Source organism: Uloborus diversus, chromosome 6, assembly GCF_026930045.1.
Source record: "Uloborus diversus isolate 005 chromosome 6, Udiv.v.3.1, whole genome shotgun sequence".
NCBI lineage: Eukaryota > Metazoa > Arthropoda > Arachnida > Araneae > Uloboridae > Uloborus > Uloborus diversus.
In genome coordinates, this window is record NC_072736.1 from 162,971,166 (window position 1) to 162,990,613 (window position 19,448).

Here is a 19,448-nt window from a genome sequence, read left to right on the forward strand (position 1 = left end):
CGACCACACGTGGATAAGGGCCTAAGAACGTATAGACTCGCGAAAAATCCATTTTCACGATTCCAGAGTTAATTACAACGAGATTTCTCGTGACGTCTGTATGTATATGTACGTATGTATGTGCGTATGTGTGTATGTATCTCGCATAACTCAAGAACGGTATGTCCTAGAAAGTTGAAATTTGGTACTTAGATTCCTAGTGAAGTCTAGTTGTGCACCTCCCTTTTGGTTGCATTCGGATGTTTCTAAAGAGGTCTTTTGCCTTTTTTTGGGGGGAAATCATTGTTAATTTCGATGTAAACTCGAGTGGGGTTATAATTTGGCGGATACTTGGCGATATATCGCCAGTGTTTTTTTTTTTCGCCAAGTTTTGTCGCCAAGTAAGCTTGGCTACAAAGTTGGCAATTTTTTTTTGAGCAATCACGATTGCTTATTGCTTTCATTTGACTGTTTTTGGCGTGCTATCATTTTTCCCACCGGCGCGGCGCCACCCTCTGCCAGCACCACCCGTCGCGTCGGCCGGCCTCACGATGCTGCTCCTCTAGCGAACGTCCATATCCTACACACACACGCATACATACACGCACCAACACACACGCACACACAAACACATACACAAACACCACCATACACACACATACCCCTACACACAAACACATACACACACGCATGCATACAGACACCTACACATACACACAAATACACACAACTGCCCACACATTCATGCTTGCACATAGACACAAACACATATGCTTACACACACATACACCAAACCCCGCCCCCACTCACACAAACACATACACACACGCATGCATACAGACACCTACACATACTCACAAATACACACAACTGCCCACACATTCATGCCTGCACACAGACACAAATATGCTTACACACACACACATACACATACCCCGCCCCCACGCACACAAACACTCATACACACAACTACCCACACACTCATGACTGCACACAGACACAAACACACATGCCTACAAACGTACACATACCCCACCCCCCACACATACAAACACACACTCGTGATTGCGAAAAACATAATTTGAATTCAAGATGACAAAATTCAAATTAATTTTTCTTTTTTTTTATTTTTTTTTATCTGATTTCAATTTGGCCACTGTTGGTGATATTTAGAGAGTAAACTATTGAATCACATTAAAATTGCCAATAATGAGAAAATGACATCAAATTGGAGTAAAAGGAAGTCAGGTGATGCACACATCAGCTCGTTTGTAAAAGGAAGTAAAAACAAAAAAAGTAGAATAACTCAAATCTAGTATTGTGTCTCAAAAGTGCACTACGACTTAGAAACTTGAGAATTTTCAACTCGAAGAACCAGCACGGAATGGGAGGTCACGGAAGGTCACAGTGAACCCCCAAAACTTTTTCTCGCTCGGCGAATTTTGCCTGAGGAATCAGCAAATTTGAAGCCAGGCAAAACTGCATTTTTAAATTTCGCTTAATCGCCTCTGGAAATAAAGCATAGGTATGTATGATGCTCGTATTTTATCATTCGTTAAAATAAAAATCCCCCCCCCCCCATTTAAATTCGGAGTGTCCCTGCAAATAACTCATCAGAGAGTAGCACAGCCATGATAGCATTAATATAATTTAATACATCAAACTGACTTATAATCACTTACGCTTCGCATTTTGTCAATAAACTTAAATTGACTGCTTGAATAACTAAGTGGAGTACCAAAGGAACTCTAACTTCTAAATGTGGGACATTACAGACAATTGTCTTCAGTTGATATTCTCCATTGAGCCATTATTATTAACGTTTCGCATTTCGTCTATAAATTTAATTTGTTTATTTTAATCACCAGTTCGACTAAACATAGCACTTAAGAGGCATTCATAACATTACGACTTCAACATATGAATAATTTATTCCAATTCTGCCTTATTAAACACTAGTGGCACCCGCACGGCTTCGCCCGTAATAGAAAAATTAAAGGTCTTTTGGTTCGCTTGTATATTTACAAATAACGTATCGTGAATTTTCTCGCCAATTGGCTTGTACCGACGTTACGGTTCCACGCTATGATAATTTCGTATCTCGCCAATTGGCTTGTGCCCATGTTACGGTTCCACGTTATGATGATTTCGTAATTTAAGATAGTTTTTTTCTTAAAATTGGAATAAAAAAAGAACCACATCGAATTTTCGAAAAATCGCTTCGAGGTGCACACCCCCATGCTACATACTAACTTTGTGCCAAATTTCATGAAAATCAGCTGAACGGTGTAGGCGCTATGCGCGTCACAGACATCCTACACACATCCTACAGATATCCTACAGACATCCAGACATCCTCCGGACAGAGAGACTTTCTGCTTTATTATTAGTAAAGAAGATGGTTGAATTCCGCCAGCATACAATTTTCATAAATTTGAAGACTGGGAAAGGAAGAAATAAGCGTGAAGAAATCGTTTCTTGACTTACACCGTTTTCAATGTCAACGCCTCAATTATAAAAATGCACAGAAAAAAATTCAGTTTTACTGAACACTCCAGCCCCCCTCCCCCAAGTTCAATGGCATGAATATTCCCCCCCCCCCTCACCCCAAAAAAATCTCAACCCTCTTTCCCTTTTATGTTTTTAGCTCTCTTTTTTTATTTTATTTTTTTATACATTTTTCTTTGTTTATTTATTTCTTTTTAATTACGATTACTATTTTATTAGAAAAATTCTGTGCTACGTCAATGACATACACACACCCTCACACAAACGAAAAATTAAATGAAATAGAATATAAACAGAATTAAAATAATAAAATAAAATAAAAAAGATAATCAAAAATAAATCAATAAATAAATTCAAACAAATAAATTTAAAAAAATGTAATTCTCCCCCCCCCCCCTCCAAAAAAAAAAAAAAAAAACTTTTATGTTGCAATTTGCGCCATTATTCCTCTCCTCTGCCCCCCCCCCCCTTGTGGGCAGCCCTGGAACACTTTTTTAAGCCTTTTAAGGAAACTACATACTTAAATAGTAGGTCTTAAAAAACAGCAACAAAATTATCCTTTGGTTAAAAGCATACTAAAACTTAAAACTCTTTACATTATTGCGGAAAAAAACTTTCCTTAGTTCAAGAAACATAAAATCTTAAACTTCTACTATAAATAAAACTCGCCGCAACGACCTTCAGTTGCTGAACCGTAGTAGGAATGGATGAATTAATAAAATTCAGACGGGCCATAAATCCAAGTCCGTCGGGAACAACGACTTAGGCATCAAACGTCACACGATAGAACTCCAGATGGCCTCTTTGAAGAAACGGGCCCCCAAGGAAAAAGTTAAGGTTAAACAGTGAGCTTTTCTCAGAATGCCTAACACATTTGCGTTTGAGGAAAGAAACTTGGAGAAAAGCTTTAAAAAAACATCCGAAACCGGCGATAAAAAATGTTTTCTGAATAAAAAGAGCGCAGGGATGCGATTTGTTTTTGTTTTTTCTTTTGTAGAGACGTTTTAGAACACAGAAGATGTATGGAAAAATGGCTTTCACGGCAGGAAGTCTTTAGTGCAGTTTTGTGCGCAGAAATAGCTTTAAAATCGTTTAATAACTGCGCTGAAATAATATTTCTATTTTGATGCAGTTCATCAGGGCTGCCCACAGGGGGTGGGGGATTATGGCGCAAGTTGCGTCAACAATCGGGGGAGGGGGGGGATTTTTATTTTTTTTAAATTTATTTATTTTAATTTATTATTTATTTTTGCAAAAAAGGAAGTATTGTATTCGCGAAAAAATTTTCACTCAAAAATCGGCCTTAATTTCCATTTTTCTCACCTCAGAATGAATGTTCAGTTTTTTCTTCTACCCGACCACACGTACATATGTACTTAAGAACGTATAGACACCCGAAATATCTATTTCGACGACCCCCGAGTTAAATACAACGCATTTTCTCGTGACGTCCGTATGTACGTATGTATGTGCGTATGTGTGTATGCATCTCGCATAACTCAAAAACGGTATGTCCTAGAAAGTTGAAATTTGGTACGCAGACTCCTAAAGGGGTCTAGTTGTGCACCTTCAATTTTGGTTGCATTCGGATGTTTCTAAGGGGGTCTTTTGCCCCTTTTTCGGGGGGAAATCATTGTTAATTTCGATGTAAACTCAAGTGGTGTTATTATTTGTCGGACACTTGACGATGTATCGCCAGTCTTTAGGTCGCCAAGTTTTGTAGAAAACTTGGCGACAAATTTGGCGATTTTTTTAATTATAAATTTGATTTTAATTTGGCCACTGTTGGTGATATTTAGAGAGTAAACAATTGAATCACATTAAAATTGTCAATGATGGGGAAATGACATTAAATTGGAGTAAAAGGAAGTCATGTGATGCACACATCAGCTCGTTTTTAACTTAAGTTATTTATTTTTTTATTTCATTTTATTGTGTTTGTATTTAATTTAATTTAATTTATTTAGTTTCTGTGTGTGTGTGTCATTGGCGTAGCACAAAGGTTTCGAATAACATAATAATAATGATAATAATTATTAAAAATAAATAAATAAGCAAAAAATAAAAAATATTTTTTTAAATAAATAAATAAAACAAATTTTAAAAAAATAATTAATAAAATGAAAAAGAGAGGGAGGAGATAAAAAAATAAACGAGGGAAAGAGGGTTGTGAGAATTTCTTTTTTTTGGGGGGGAGGGGTGAATTTGCGCTTTTGAATTGAGCACCTCTGCAGTTCATAAAAAACTGGGGCTAATATTTTTACCACCAGACAAGGTGTTACATCAACACCGGATAAATTTTCTCCCACTACCTCAGTTGGAGTAAAGCCCTGAGTTGGAGTACATAAAAAATCTGCAGAGAAGAAAATAATTTCTGGAGAAAAATGCGAGAGAAAAGTATGACGTCATATCCAGTACCGCTTCAGTTTTGTTTTAATTCTCAGTTAATTCACAATATTCAATAAGTTTTATTTTTCTTGTTACTGACCATGTTTCTGACTTCTCCGCATCTATTATGCAGTAAATAAACTGTCATAAATTAGAAGCGATGAAAATTATAAAGCCGTTTCGAGGCTATAAAGAACCCCCTTTTTTTTCAAAACAAAAAGTGTATGTTGTACTAAGAGTGGGGTCGTTTCCAAAATTTTAAAAGTATTTTTTTTCTGAAAGAGCATGCTTAAAAACATAGGATCAGACCATTTTTTTAATAATTTGTTTAAGTTTAATATTTTTAAAAAATTACTTAAATCGGCCCGCTTTCATTGTTTACGCTTCTGTCGTGTGACATATACAAATGATGAAATGCCATTCAATGTTGCCATTCACAGAACAAAATACTTAATTCGCATCTTTACTCACGTGTATTGACAACGATAGGGTTGATAGCAAGCGTAGAGCGCAATTTTAATTCGCTGCTTGATTATCATAACGTGGAAACGTAGTAGAAAAAAACGCCATAGTTCATCATTTGTTACGTCATAAAGACCACGCCTTGTTTGAAGAATCGGACATTTAAAAAAATTAATTAAAAAAAAACTGTTGGAAAAATAAAAGTATTTTTTTGAGGCCATGTTTTTCTTTTTTCTTTTTTTTTTTTTTTTTGTTTACTTATTCTACCAATTTCAGTGACAAAAAGTATTAATTTTGATTGAAGGAAACAACCCCATTTGTTGTAACGGTTTACTTCATAAATAGTTTTTGTAGCAGTAAGCGTTGTTGATAGATTTTCATAAAAGTATTCAATTGTGTCCAAGTATTTTTTTTTTTTTTTTTTGTCTTTACGTTTTCTTAATTTTTGGATTTTTTACAATATTTGGAGAAAATTATAAACGCGAAATTTAAAACTTACACAAAACTCTATAAAGAGTGAAAATATCAAACATTTTCTAGCCAAAATACGATTGGCGATTAAAAAAAAACCTTAAATAAGACATGAATATCAATTTCTTGCGTAGTTTTATCAGGAGTGCCCACCTGGGGGGGGGGTCATGGCGCAGACTGCGCCATTGAAATTTCTAGGGGGAGGGGTGTTTTGAGGGGTATATTTCTCCTTTCCTGTTGGGCTCTTTCTTTTTTTGGGTGGGGATCTTTACGATATTTAGGGGGGTGCGGCCTTGCTCTTAGGGGGGGGGGGGTCACCCCTGGTTTTATATTGGATCGTGTTCAAAACATCCGTTGCGCGCTGATAGCACTCGTTTTTTCTTCACTGGATTTGACGTCACAATATTCTCGAAAACCATAGGTAAGTAGAGATGCAGTTTTGTGGAGATTTTTTTTATATCTTCCGAATGAGGGGGGGGGGGGAGTCTGTCGATGCAGAATTTATCCGAATTTGATGGGACACCTTCCTTGTTTTTGATGCTAAGATCGACTTTGTTAAATCCACTGGTTTGTGTGACAAGTTATATCTGTGGTTTACTGTCCTAGCAAAAACCAAAAATGTAATCAGCAAAAATCTACTTGGAAGCAAAATGCATAATTTTCTAATTTCAATTTTTTACTTTATGTTAATAAATTGAAAATAATATATTTTCTCCTTCAAAAACAGCTTCTTTTAATAATTTGTTGCACAAATGGCAAAGTATCAAAGTTAAGCTCTTAATTATATCTGATGAAGGAATGTATAGATGACTAAATGCAACAATAATATCATAGTGATGACAATTTAGTTACCTGAAGGTCCATATTGGAACGAAGTTCTTTGATGGCTAACGTAAGTTCACCTAATGTTCTGATTAGATTGTCTTGCTCTGAAAATAAAAATGCAAATCTTGACATGAGTGACAAGAAATACAAAACAAGGAAAAAATGAATACAACAAATCAAACTAATCTCTTGAATTTGAAGGAACAGTTTACGATTGAATGAGTCCCCTAATAGTTCTGAAAAGGATGAAAAAAAATTTAAAAACGAATGTACAAATTGAAGAGGATCACTCATTAGTTCAAAAGAGTTACAAACATACGCTAGCAAATCAACCACGCTAGGTTGCATCAAAAACGTATAAGAGAGAGGAATTTTTACGATCAAATCTGGTCTGGTCACTCGTTTACGCGCATAAGTAGTGTGTATCTAAAAATCAGTAAGTAGAGCAAATCTAAAGCAGTAGTTAGTGTAGCCCGAACAGGAGAGTGCACGGGGGGGGGGGGAGGGGAAGAAGGGAAACCTGTTGGCCCGGGCTCGAGTCTGAAGGTGGCCCGAGATTGTTTAAATGAGGGGTGAAATATGTCTAGGGGCATAGGAAAAAACAATACAGAGGGGGCCAGGTGCGTGCACAAAAATTTTGGGGCCCGTCACGAATGACTTTTCCGCTCCCCCCTCCATATCGTTTACCCTAATATTTCCTCCCCAGTTTTAAAAATATTGGGCCCTCTTCAGGCTCGGGCCCCCGGACAAACAGGTGTCCCTTCTCTCTCCCCCCCCTGTGTACGCCTCTGGGGAGGGGGACCCGTAAAGGTCATTTGTGACGGGCCCCCAAAATTTCTGCGCACGTCCCTGAGCCTGAAACATGGGCGCCCATATAGGGGGCAAGTGGGGGCTCAAGCTTCCCTTAGAAATTAGAACTTCCTTGCTTTTAGTACTTTTTTCTTTGCAAAAATGTAAAAACATTTCTTTTCCAACCGTTAATGAATAAGTTATTAAAAATGTATAGTTTTAGTAACTCTAATCTGTACTGAAATCGGTTTCTAAAATCAGGGGTGCCCACCCCTCCTTTAAGAGCAAGGGTGCACCCCCCCTAATTATCGCGAAGACCCACCCCAAAAGCAAGAGGCCCACCCGCAAAAAAAGTGCAAAATACCCCTTAAAACACCCCCGCTAAAAATTTCAATGCAGCAGTCTGCGCCATGACCCCCCCCCCTCGGTGGGCACCCCTGTAAAAATAGGTTTTCCACTTGTTTAAGTAAATTGGGTGCATTTATCTACATTCAGTTAATCATCGCCGAAAGTTTTTTTGAGCAATCACGATTGCTTATTGCTTTCATTTGACTGTTTTTGACGTTCCTTTGATTTTTCCCACCAGCACCCTCCGCAGCATCACCGTCGACCGGGTCCTCACGATGCTGCACCTCTAGCGAAAACAGTCTCCAGGTTTCGTCAATATCCTACACTTACACGCATACATACACGCACCTACACACATATACATATATACACCTACACACACATACATACACCTACACATATACACAAACACATACACACACACACACCCCAACACACTCACATACACACAACTACCCACACACTCATGCCTGCACACAGACACAAACACATATGCCTACACACATACACATACCCCCCACACACACCTACACACAACTACCCACACACTCATGCCTGCACACAGACACAAACACATATGCCTACACACATACACATACCCCCCACACACACCTACACACAACTACCCACACACTCATGCCTGCACACAGACACAAACACATATGCCTACACACATACACATACCCCCCACACACACCTACACACAACTACCCACACACTCATGCCTGCACACAGACACAAACACATATGCCTACACACACATACCCCCACACACAAACACACACGCTTACATATACACACACACTCGTGATTGCGAAAACATAATTTGAATTCAAGATGACAAAATTATTTTTTTTTTTTTTTTTTTTTTTTTAAAGTTTGAAAGATCGCAGATAAGCCGCCCACGGATAATCGAGGGTTTAACTATACTTACACCAATCTACTCCCACATGACAAGTACAAGTGGACACTCCATGCCCACTTGACTTCTCAAACCAACTTGTCAGTGATTGATGGAGAAGGGGGTGTGTCGCCTAATATCTTCCTTGGACATTTCACTCTCTCGCGGGTTACTCATTGATTTTCCTGTTTTTGTCAAGCTTTATTCTGTCACAAGTTGGGTGAAATATTTTCCTTTGTGTGTATGTTTCTTTGATCATTCCTCGGCAACAATAGTGACAAATATGAAAACAAGAAGTTCCGTCTAGAACTATACGAGCCTACTTTCCCGTATACCCATACTACTTTCTAGTACCTGATCTATATTCTCAAAAATAGCTAAAATCGCAAATTGTTTCAAACATATTTTTTAAATATTTTAAGCTGATTTCTAGGAATAAAATATTCCTCACTCATCTAAAAAATTAGATGCGTAAAAATAAAAAAAAAATCTAACAGCTTCCAAAACGAAAAATAATAATTAAAATTAATAAGCACATTAAAATAAATACATCATATCAAAAAAAAAAAAAAAATCGTTTCTTTTTCCCGTTGCCAAAAATATTTTTTTAAATGAATTAATGCACTTACCAATATAAATAAATACAATAAAATGTCAACTTAAAAAAATACTTTTCATTGTCAAAAAAAAAAAAAAAAATCGTCTGCGCATATGTTTATGTAGAAACATAAATGACTTCCAGTTTATTCGCCGAAAACTGAATACCTAAATTAAAACTTTAGCGTGAAAATACAAACAAATCATATCAACAATAATGATTACACAGTTAAAACCATAGCTACGGAGTCGGAGTCGGAGTCAATCTCATTTTGGGATAAAGGAGTCGGAGACGAATATAAAAAGAATCGGAGTCAGTTATTTGTCCTCCGTATATAAATTTTTGCCAAAACTACGAAGTCGGGGAGTCGGAGTCCGATTAATTGTCGGGCACAGGAGTCGGGTTCGGAGTCAGGTGCCCCTAAATTCTCGGAGTCGTAGTCTGGAGTTTGGAGTCAAGAGCTATTTCCAACAAAATTTGTTTGAAATTTTTCCGCCTTCAAGTACGGAATCTACATTGACTTTCAGTTTCCCCGTAGGCGCTAATGTTAAGGGATTTGAACTGTTCAAAATTGAACGGAAAATTGTTCAAATCAAAAAGATATTTTATATACAAGTTTCTCATCAAAAGCTTTTTCCTACAAAGTTTGTTTGACGCAAATTCGCCTCACAGTTCGGAATTGCCTTGAATTTCCCCGTAAGCGCTAATGTTACGTTTTTTTGAACTGTTCAGAATAGTTCAACAAAAAAATAGTTCAAATCAAAAAGTGAAATATGGGAATGAGGTGTCCTAGCCGAGATCTTTCGAACAAAAAAAAGTTTGTTAGAATCGGACTATTCATTCAAAAGTTATTAGGGAGGGGGGCAGACACATAATTTTTCCCATCTCAATACCCTACTTTCCAATTTTTAATTTTTCGATATTTATTTAATTATTTTAATTATTTTTGACTTTTTTTTTGTTTTTCGCGATATTTTTAAGATGCATTAAGCCTTCTTTCATGTTTTGTTCTTCTTTTTCTGACTTTTACTGGGAATGTAGGCTAAAAACGTAAAAATTACTGATTTAAAATCTAAATATAATGCCAGAATACTGGTACAAAGTTAGTTATACATGAAAAGTGCTTTGCCAGTAGCGTACCCACCTGGCTTAGTATCACCTGGCGAACTTTGGGTCTCGCCTCCCCCCCCCTTCCCCCCTAAACAAAAACTCCCATTACATAGGAATTCAATAAGATCAACAATATAAGCAATTCATCATAAAACGTTCTTAAACCGACTGGGTAAATTTTTCAGGTTTTTTTTTCTTTGTAACAATGCTTTTTTTTTGGAGGGGGGGGGGAGGATTTTTGTTTTAAAACACCAAAAGGAAGTGAGTACAACAAACAAAATTTATACATGTACTGAAAGAAAGAGAAAAGACCTTCAAAAGAAAATGAACCTAATCGTAAGAAAACTATTAATTCAGAAATTGGGGGTCCAGGGGTTCAATTTTTTAAATTTTAGTTCTAAAAATGATGTTTTAAATGATCTCTGGTAATGAGAAGGGAGAGGGTTGAAGATTTTCCCTCGGCAGTTTATGAAATCATTTAAATGTTCATTCATTAATTGATTGATTTACACATTCCTTCATATTTATTCATTCAATCACTTGTTTTCTTATTCACCAATTTATTCACTTGTTTATTTTCTCATTAAACAATTAACTAGTAACTTTATTTATTTATTTTTTGTTTTATTAACTGTTTAATTTAGTGATTAATTTGGAAAAAAAATTTCAATAATCAATTAATGTGGAAAATAATCATTTTAGGGGGAAATTATCACATTTAGACAAGGTGATAATTTTCCACTTTTGCTAGCAGGTACGAACGTGCTACATAATTGAAAAATAACCTTTCAGTGCAAGTTTAATTACAAAATGCATTGTTATTTCTTAATGTACTGAAACTCTCTAAATAAATATTCTTGAGAAAAGCACAGGAAATTTATTTTTATTATTATTTAGTACAGGAAAGATCGTTAACAACTGCTAAATTAATCATCTGCAATTAAGCAAATATCACTCAACACCGTAAACTCAACGGTTACACATGTATTTACATCCAAATACGAAAAACAACACAGCGAAATGCCTCGCAATAAACAGAGCTAATACACTCTCAGTACAAATTCTCAATCGAAACTCACTTTTTATCATGCGGGACGCTTTTTATAAACATCGAAAAGTTTCCACAATATTCCAAATGCTTCTCGAAAATCGTAGACCGTTAATTTATTTCTTTCATTCACAAATTTTATCATTCAGAAATGAGGGGACCGTATACTTCAGCCGAATGTACAGGGGCTGTATATTCATTACAAGAAACTATTTACAGGTTACGTTGCTACAATAATTTTAGATGAAAGATAATTTAGTAAACGCCAAATTTAGCTAAATTACGATAAATTAATCATAAAAACAATTACTATTTACAGAATTTGTAACAATATTCAATTTGTTCGTTTCGAAATATTTAAGTTATTTTAACTATATTCCTTTCCCACCTTATATTATATTCTTTATTTCAAATTTAGAACGGAACAGACATGAGTTAACATTGAATAAATTCATGTTAACATGACAGTTAACATGAATTTATCACAAGCAAAAACTTCGTCCAGAATCGAACGAGCTTACTTTCATATATACCAAAATCAATTTTCTAACGTCAACTAAATCTGTCCCTCAATTGGTTTAAGCCGAAAAGAATTTCAAAAGTATCTTTATCGTTTAAACTGCATAAAACTTTGATACTTTGGAAAACAGATTTTTCAACAAAGTAATCAGAAAAAGTCAACTTACCCCTGACATTGTAGTAAACTTCATATTCAGGTTGAGTACTTTGAGCTGTTGGCTTCAACACACAGCCACTCAATTCAAGTGCCTTTTGCCATGAAATACCGGGTAATATCGTTACATTCATCTTCCTGTCCCTTTCCTAAGGATTACAGAGAGTAAAGTATTACTCGTAGATGTCAATTGAACGTAGATAATTATTGAATTACTAGAAAATCGCCCGTCAAGGTATGACGGGTGAAAATTCGTTCAACATTTGAATGAAATAATTGACTGATGATATTTTGATAGTTGAAATCGTAACCCTAACTCCAGTAGATGAACCCTAAACTCCAGTAGATAGCGTTCATTGTTGACCACCTTTTCGTTTCTTCATTCCCCTGAAATGACTTACCAGTTAAACAGTTAAGTGACCGGATCCAGTTCAGCCTCGTCAAAATAAAGCCTTTCCCTGCATGTCAAACATTACCAAAAAATATTGTTAAACGTTCGTGATATAACTTCAAACTTTCTTGAAAGGACGACACAGTTCTTGAGAAAACACAGGAGATTTATTTACACTATGTACAGGAAAGATCGTTAACAACTGCTAAATTAATCATCAGCAGTTAAGCAAATATCAATCAACACCGTAAACTCAACGGTTACACACGTATTTACATCCAAATACGTAAAACAACACAGCGAAATGCCTCGCAATAAACAGAGCTAATACACTGTCGGTCCAACTTCTCAATCGAGACTGACTTTTTATCATGCGGCACGGCTATTTATAGACATCGAAAAGTTTCCACAATATTCCAAATGCTTCTCGTATTTTCTTTTCATTCACAAATTTTATCATTCAGAAATGAGGGGACCGTATACTTCAGCCGAATGAACGGGAGCTGTATATTTATGACAAGAAACTATTTACAGGTTACGTTACTACAATAATTTTAAATGAAAGATAATTTAATAAACGCCAAATTTAGCTAGATTACGACAAATTAATCACAAAAATAATTACTATTTACAGAATTTGTAACAATATTATTAAATTATCATGCTATGGTGCGAGTTTCCTTGTTGATATGTCAGGAGCGTACTTGATCAGTGAATTGGCTATTATATTTTTGAGGATCTAAATAAATTTAACGGAATTAGAGAAGATATAGAATTTTATAGAATCGATACTTATATCCGAGTAGTAATCCATGCTGATTTATTTCTTCTACCCAATAGAGAACCAATTACAGGCCATCTTTGGCAACGCTAGGGGAAGGCGTGGGGGTTCAGAGATTCTTGTCCAGTAATGTTTTGAAACTGAAGTTCCGAAATTACAATTTTGGACAATATTCGATCATGTGAAGAGGGCGGGGAAAGGGAGGCCAAAGTTCCCTCGGATTTTTTTTTTTTTTTTGAAATTGCAGTTCTAAAAACGCAATTGTAGGTCCTCTTCAGTGACTGACACAAAGGATTGGGATTCGGAACACCCCTAGAAATTTTTCGAAATTTTAGGCCATCGAAAACGCAATTTTAGGTTATCGTTAGTGGGAGGGTTGGCGACTTTCCCAAGGAAATTTTTGGAGATTGAAATCCAAAAATTGCATTTTTAGGCCATCTTTCATGACGTTAAAGGAAGGGATGAGGTTCGGGAATGAAACTTCGAAAATACGACTGATAGACACTTTTGATGACGTTAAGGGAACAAATGGAATTCGGTACTCACTTCTGGAATTTTGTTTTTTTTTAAATTTCATTGAAGCTTTAAAACACATTTCAGACTATCCTTGATGATAAATAGGGGAAGGGGACTTTGGAGACATTGCCCCGGAGTTTTTCCCTTTTTTTACGTGCAATTTTAAAGGTAAAGCATCCGTCATCACAATATAGGGCACTGTCAAACCCTGGCTACGGCCCTGATGAGAAATAATTACTTTCAATAAATCAATTTTGTTTCCAATTTTTTACCATCAACAAATTTTCCTTCCTCTGCTATTATACTCGGTAAGACTCGACAGTACTTTACACTATTCACTAAATTTGCATTAAAACTTTCGAATTGGCGTAATATATAATGGATAAGAGTAAAACCAAAAAATAAATAAATAAATAAATAAATTATATTAATTTGAATTTTTGGCATCTTTAATTCAAATTATGTTTTTCCAATCACGAGCGTGTGTGTTTGTGTAGGCGCATGTGTGTGGGTGCGCGTGTGTGTGTATGCATGTGTGTGCGTGTTGTGTATGCAGTGCTGTGTGTGTAGGCGTTCGTTCGTGTGTGTGTATGTTAGGCATATGTGTTTGTGTCTGTGTGCAGGCATGAGTATGTGTGTGTGTGTGTAGGAGTGTGTGTTTGTGTCTGTGCGCAGGCATGAGTGTGTGTATGTATGTGAATGTAAGCATGTGTGTGCGTGTTGTGTATGCAAAGCTGTGTGTGTACGCGCGAGTGTGTGTAGGCGTTCGTGTGTGTTTGTCTATGTAGGCATATGTGTTTGTGTCTGTGTGCAGGCATGAGTGTGTGTTGTGTGTGTGTGTAGGAGTGTGTGTTTGTGTCTGTGCGCAGGCATGAGTGTGTGTAGGTGTGTGAGTGTATGCGTGTATGTGTAGGATATGGACGCAACCTGGAGACGGTTTTCGCTACAGGAGCAGCATCGTGAGGAACCGGTCGACAGTGATGCTGCAGAGGGTGCTGACGGGAAAATAAAATGATAGCACATCAAAACAGTCAAAGTGAAAGAAATAAGCAATCGTGAGTGCTCAAAAAAATTATGCTAAAAAGAATTAAATAATATATTTTTATCCCAGATAGCCAATTTCAGCCGTATTTTATTTTAAATAAAAGTTAAAAAAGATTTTAAAAAAAAGGTGAATAAAACTTTTCCGTATAGTTGCTTTAGAATCATCTAATGGGTTCCTGATTCATTGCATAGGAATTCCTTTGCGTAAACTGAATCAGATACCACTCATAATACCACCAAGAGACACGGGGCTCAGCGATAGATAAACCCCTCTTAATTCCCTCAGCGAGCATATGTTAAGGCATTTGCGTCGATACCGTGTAACGATGGAATCTAATTCCCATTCCAAGCAGTGGAATGATATTTGGTGACATACATGGAATACCATGTCTTTGAAATGAATGGAACGAAGTGCAACACGGTTTCGAGCAGGGTTGCCAGATTTAAGAACAGTAAATACGGGACAGTCTTCTAGGGGGGAGGAGGTATTTTTTAAATTGAGTGCAATTGCTGGTATGGTGTATTTTTAAGTGGTGAAAAAGAACCATATTTTAATAGCTTTCGGAAGTTAATCTCAGTATGTTTATGTGTTACCACAGTTTTGGAGAAACACTATCTCAGAGAATAAAGCAAGCAATAGAAGGATTTTCAGTATACAGATCGACGTTGATAGGAACAAGTGCTAATTACTTTTTTACTTGCGTTCGCTGTAAGAGAAACGGTGCAATCGAAAAATTTTCTTGTTAAATGGACTACTTTATCTAAAAAAGTAATGCAAGGAATTGTGGAGCAAAACTATTTTTTAATGCCACGCCAGCCAGTGGGAAAATCTGAATGAGTAAGCCTCATGGTCTGCCGCCAAAAGAAAAATATACAAACCAAATCAAAACGAACACAATTTTTTCGTTTCCTGCCACATGATTTTCTTACTGATCTTTATTTCACATTTTTTGTTTATTTTTACCCCCTTAAAATAATGTTTCGTTTTGCAAGTTCCCCGCGACGCGGGACAATTTTTCAAAATACGGGACTGTTCCTTGAAATCCGGAACGCCTGGCAACCCTGGTTTCGAGTCCTTCTTCGATTAAGGTGTTCAATATTCATGTTGGTTTCGTAGTCTGTTGCATAATCGAGCTAAATGTAATGGGAAATTTTATAATGATTCTCCAGCCCCCCTCCCAACCCCAAAAGAAGATTTATGGTTAATATAATAGGGAAGTTGCAACCTATTAAATGTTCATATTTTGGCTATTGGATATTGTTAATTGACCCTCAAAACTAAAAAATTCACCATCGCCGAATTTTAAAACACCGTGGTTGATTTTTAATGAATTTTTAAAAATCCACGCGCAAAAGTGCGCGCTTCTGAAACGTCACGAGCCTACGTCACAGGGCGCGAATGGGCAGCCTTCGGCCGAAGATCCCTTGTTTTCGCTAGGAACATTTTGAGCGCGCTGATATTTTTATTTTTTAGAAATTCAATAATCCTTTTGAACACACTATGGAGGCCGGGTTCGTTAAAGCACAATCTAAATAATCTTCCTCAAGTAACACCAATGAGATATTCGAATAGTTTCGAGAGGATGAGAGGTTTAATGTTCCAGAAACGCGAGGAGTTAAATGCGAGGAGAAAGCCTTTTACGTTTCGTCTTCGAAGTCGAATGCGTGACCTTCGCTTCTCCCCTATCGGAAGAGGGGATGACGTCACTTCCTATGCCATTTGACGTCACAAGAGCTTGAACTTTAAAAATTAATTAAAAAAAAAAACTACTTATCGTATCGCAAAATTTTTTTTCACCTATGATGTTCATACATGTTACTTTATCATATAAAAATAAAATTGAAAAATCGAAAACTTCCCTATTCTCCTTTCCCCTCCAAATAAAAATAATGACAATAAAACTGGCGAAAAGAAATTGGGGGAGCCATTTCTGAAAAAATGGGACTTGATGGTGGAAAACGGTGGTCAGATTTGGATTCGGGGGGTCATTTTACATGAGAATCAGCAAGAATAGTGTCCGAAATATTTTGAAGACTGTTTTTTCCCCGCATGGTGTTAACGTTAACTCTGGCAGGTACTGTCCGTTCATCACGAGAAACGCCCCCGCCGAAATGTCTGCGCCTGTCTACTACTATAGTAATGAGGCGCGTCTCATTTTTCCAAGGGAAGCTTAATGTTGGAAAAACCCGTACGATTGCACGAAGGCGAGAAGACGAGTGGCGAAAAGGCGCCAAAAAGCCTTCCTGCTAACCCTTGCAGAAAATGAACGAAGTTCGTTTCTATGACAGTAGACAGGCTCAGACTTGACGGCGGGAGCTTTTCTCGTGAAAGACAGAAGGTATAGGGGTTTTTCTTTCTTTCTTTTCTTTTTTAATAGCCAGATGGCGAGTGGCGAGTGATTATTTTCAGGTTCCAAAAGTTGTCTTTGCTCGCTTTTTGTGGCAGATTAATATTAATCATGCAAACTGAAGTACAGTCGAGTCCCGACTTACGCGAGGGATGCGTTCCAAGACCCCTCGCGTAAGTCGAAATTTCGCGTTGTGGAAAAGGGTATGTGTAAAAACTTTTATAAACATACCCATACGATTAAAGACACTTGTAAACACCACTTCAAACTGTTAAAAACCATTTCTTAACTATACATTACTGTTTCTTACATTAAAAAAACTAAATTTTTATTCATATTTTAAATTAAAAAAAAAAAAAAAAACTTCTTTTCAACATAAAATACTGCTAAGATGTACAAAAAAAATGATCAAGGGGGAAAGAAAGACATAAAATAAACCAGCACGGTACGTACAGTTTGTAATAAGAAAAACAAATGCTCGATGGTTTTACTGTACAGAGGATTTAGTAATGATATTTGTAACTTAAAAAGATGAAGATGATTATGATTTATGATGCGTGATCAAGCCGTTACTTATCTATTTTTAAATACATAATACAGTTGCTTCACTAGTTCTTTTATAACGTTTCCATCTATGGCAACACCCCTCTTCCTGGTTTCATAAGATTCACAATAAAAGAGCAACTTCTATTTTCAAAATTTTTGGTGAAATACGGATTTTTTTTCTTGACTTTTAATTGTACATATGGACGATTCACTTATACCTAATTGTCATGCTACCTTCGACGCATTTTATAGTTGCTCAAGCACATAATCTTTAGCTTTTCTTTAAGTGTCAGAAACTTTCTCTTTTCCTTTCGATCTTCACAAGATGAAACATCGTCTTAGGTGTCATTATATTGCAATAACTATCACATTTAGAATGTAAAAAAAATGGAAAATGAGGAGTAGTTATTTGTATAAACGATGTATCTGAGTAGTACGGTGTGGGAACTTCCGCTCTCAGTAATGCTAAAGGGATAAAGGGCCATTCACGGAAGAAGAAAAAATATTAGTCAATAACAAAGCCGATACTTACAGACCGCGATTCCCTTCCGAAAATTTTCGTGTTGAGGACGAGAAATTCGCGTTACGTCTAAAATTCTTTACTGGTGAAAAAATTCGCGTTATAGCCATTTCGAGTAAGTCGGATCGCGTTGTAGCGGGAGTCGACTGTAAAGCCATTAATTGGAGACCACATGGCGATGCATCACCACGCTTTTTGTCACCAATTGTTTTATGCCAGACTGATTCGAAAACAAAAAGATGCCGAATTAGTGTCAGTTTGGTGATATTAAATGGGATTCTCATAGAACCCATGCTAAACGGGGTCGAAATTTCTGTTATGAATCTCAACAAAACTGTCTTTTCTGAATCGGACTGCAACAAATTAGGAATTAAATACGTAAAATGTTTTTTTCCCCCCTTACTATACGGCACTGTAATTTTTTAATGCACTTTATATTCTAAAGCGTTCCATTTTGTTTTTGCTGTCGCAAATTCAGACCTCAGAAAGCTAACGAAAACTTTTTTTTTTTTTTTCTTGAGCAATCACGATTGCTTATTGCTTTCATTTGACTGTTTTTGGCGTTCCTATGATTTTATTTTCCCACCAGCACCCTCTGCAGCATCATCGTCGACCGACTCCTCACGATGCTGCTCCTTTAGCGAAAGCCGTCTCCAGGTTGCATCCATGTCCTACATTTACACGCATGCATACACGCACGTACGCACACACACAAACATATACACACAACTCACACATACATACACCTACACACACATACGCACACAGACACATACACACACTCAAACACATACACACACGCATACATACAGACACGTACACATACATACAGATACCTACACATACACACACAACTACCCACACACTCATACCTGCACACAGACACAAACACACATGCCTACACACACATACCTCCCCCCCCCACACACATAAACACAAACGCCTACATACACACACACACTCGTGATTGCGAAAAACATAATTTGAATTCAAGAGGTCAAAATTCAAATTAATTTTTTTTTCCTTCAAATTTGAAAGTGCTATTTTCTTTTTTCTTGAGTGGAACAAAGTATCAAGGAATTCGTTGAAAATAATTGCTTAAAATAATTGCTTTTAATAATGGTTTCCGAAATTTTAAAGGTATTTTTTTTCTGAAAGAGCATGCTTAAAACATAGGATCTGACCATTTTTTTTTTAATAAT

At 36.6% G+C, this 19,448-nt stretch overlaps 1 protein-coding gene across 1 annotated transcript in view; it reads right to left on the reverse strand.

Annotated features, from left to right (window-relative positions):
• The window catches only part of LOC129225296 (cartilage oligomeric matrix protein-like), a 202,089-nt gene that overhangs the window by 131,317 nt on the left and 51,324 nt on the right, over positions 1-19,448 (reverse strand). Inside the window, exons 4-5 of the mRNA XM_054859885.1 lie at positions 12,114-12,249; positions 6,661-6,737 (exon numbers count right to left, since the gene is read on the reverse strand). Coding sequence (XP_054715860.1) covers positions 6,661-6,737; positions 12,114-12,249 — 213 coding nt within the window. The remainder of the gene's footprint in view (positions 1-6,660; positions 6,738-12,113; positions 12,250-19,448) is intronic.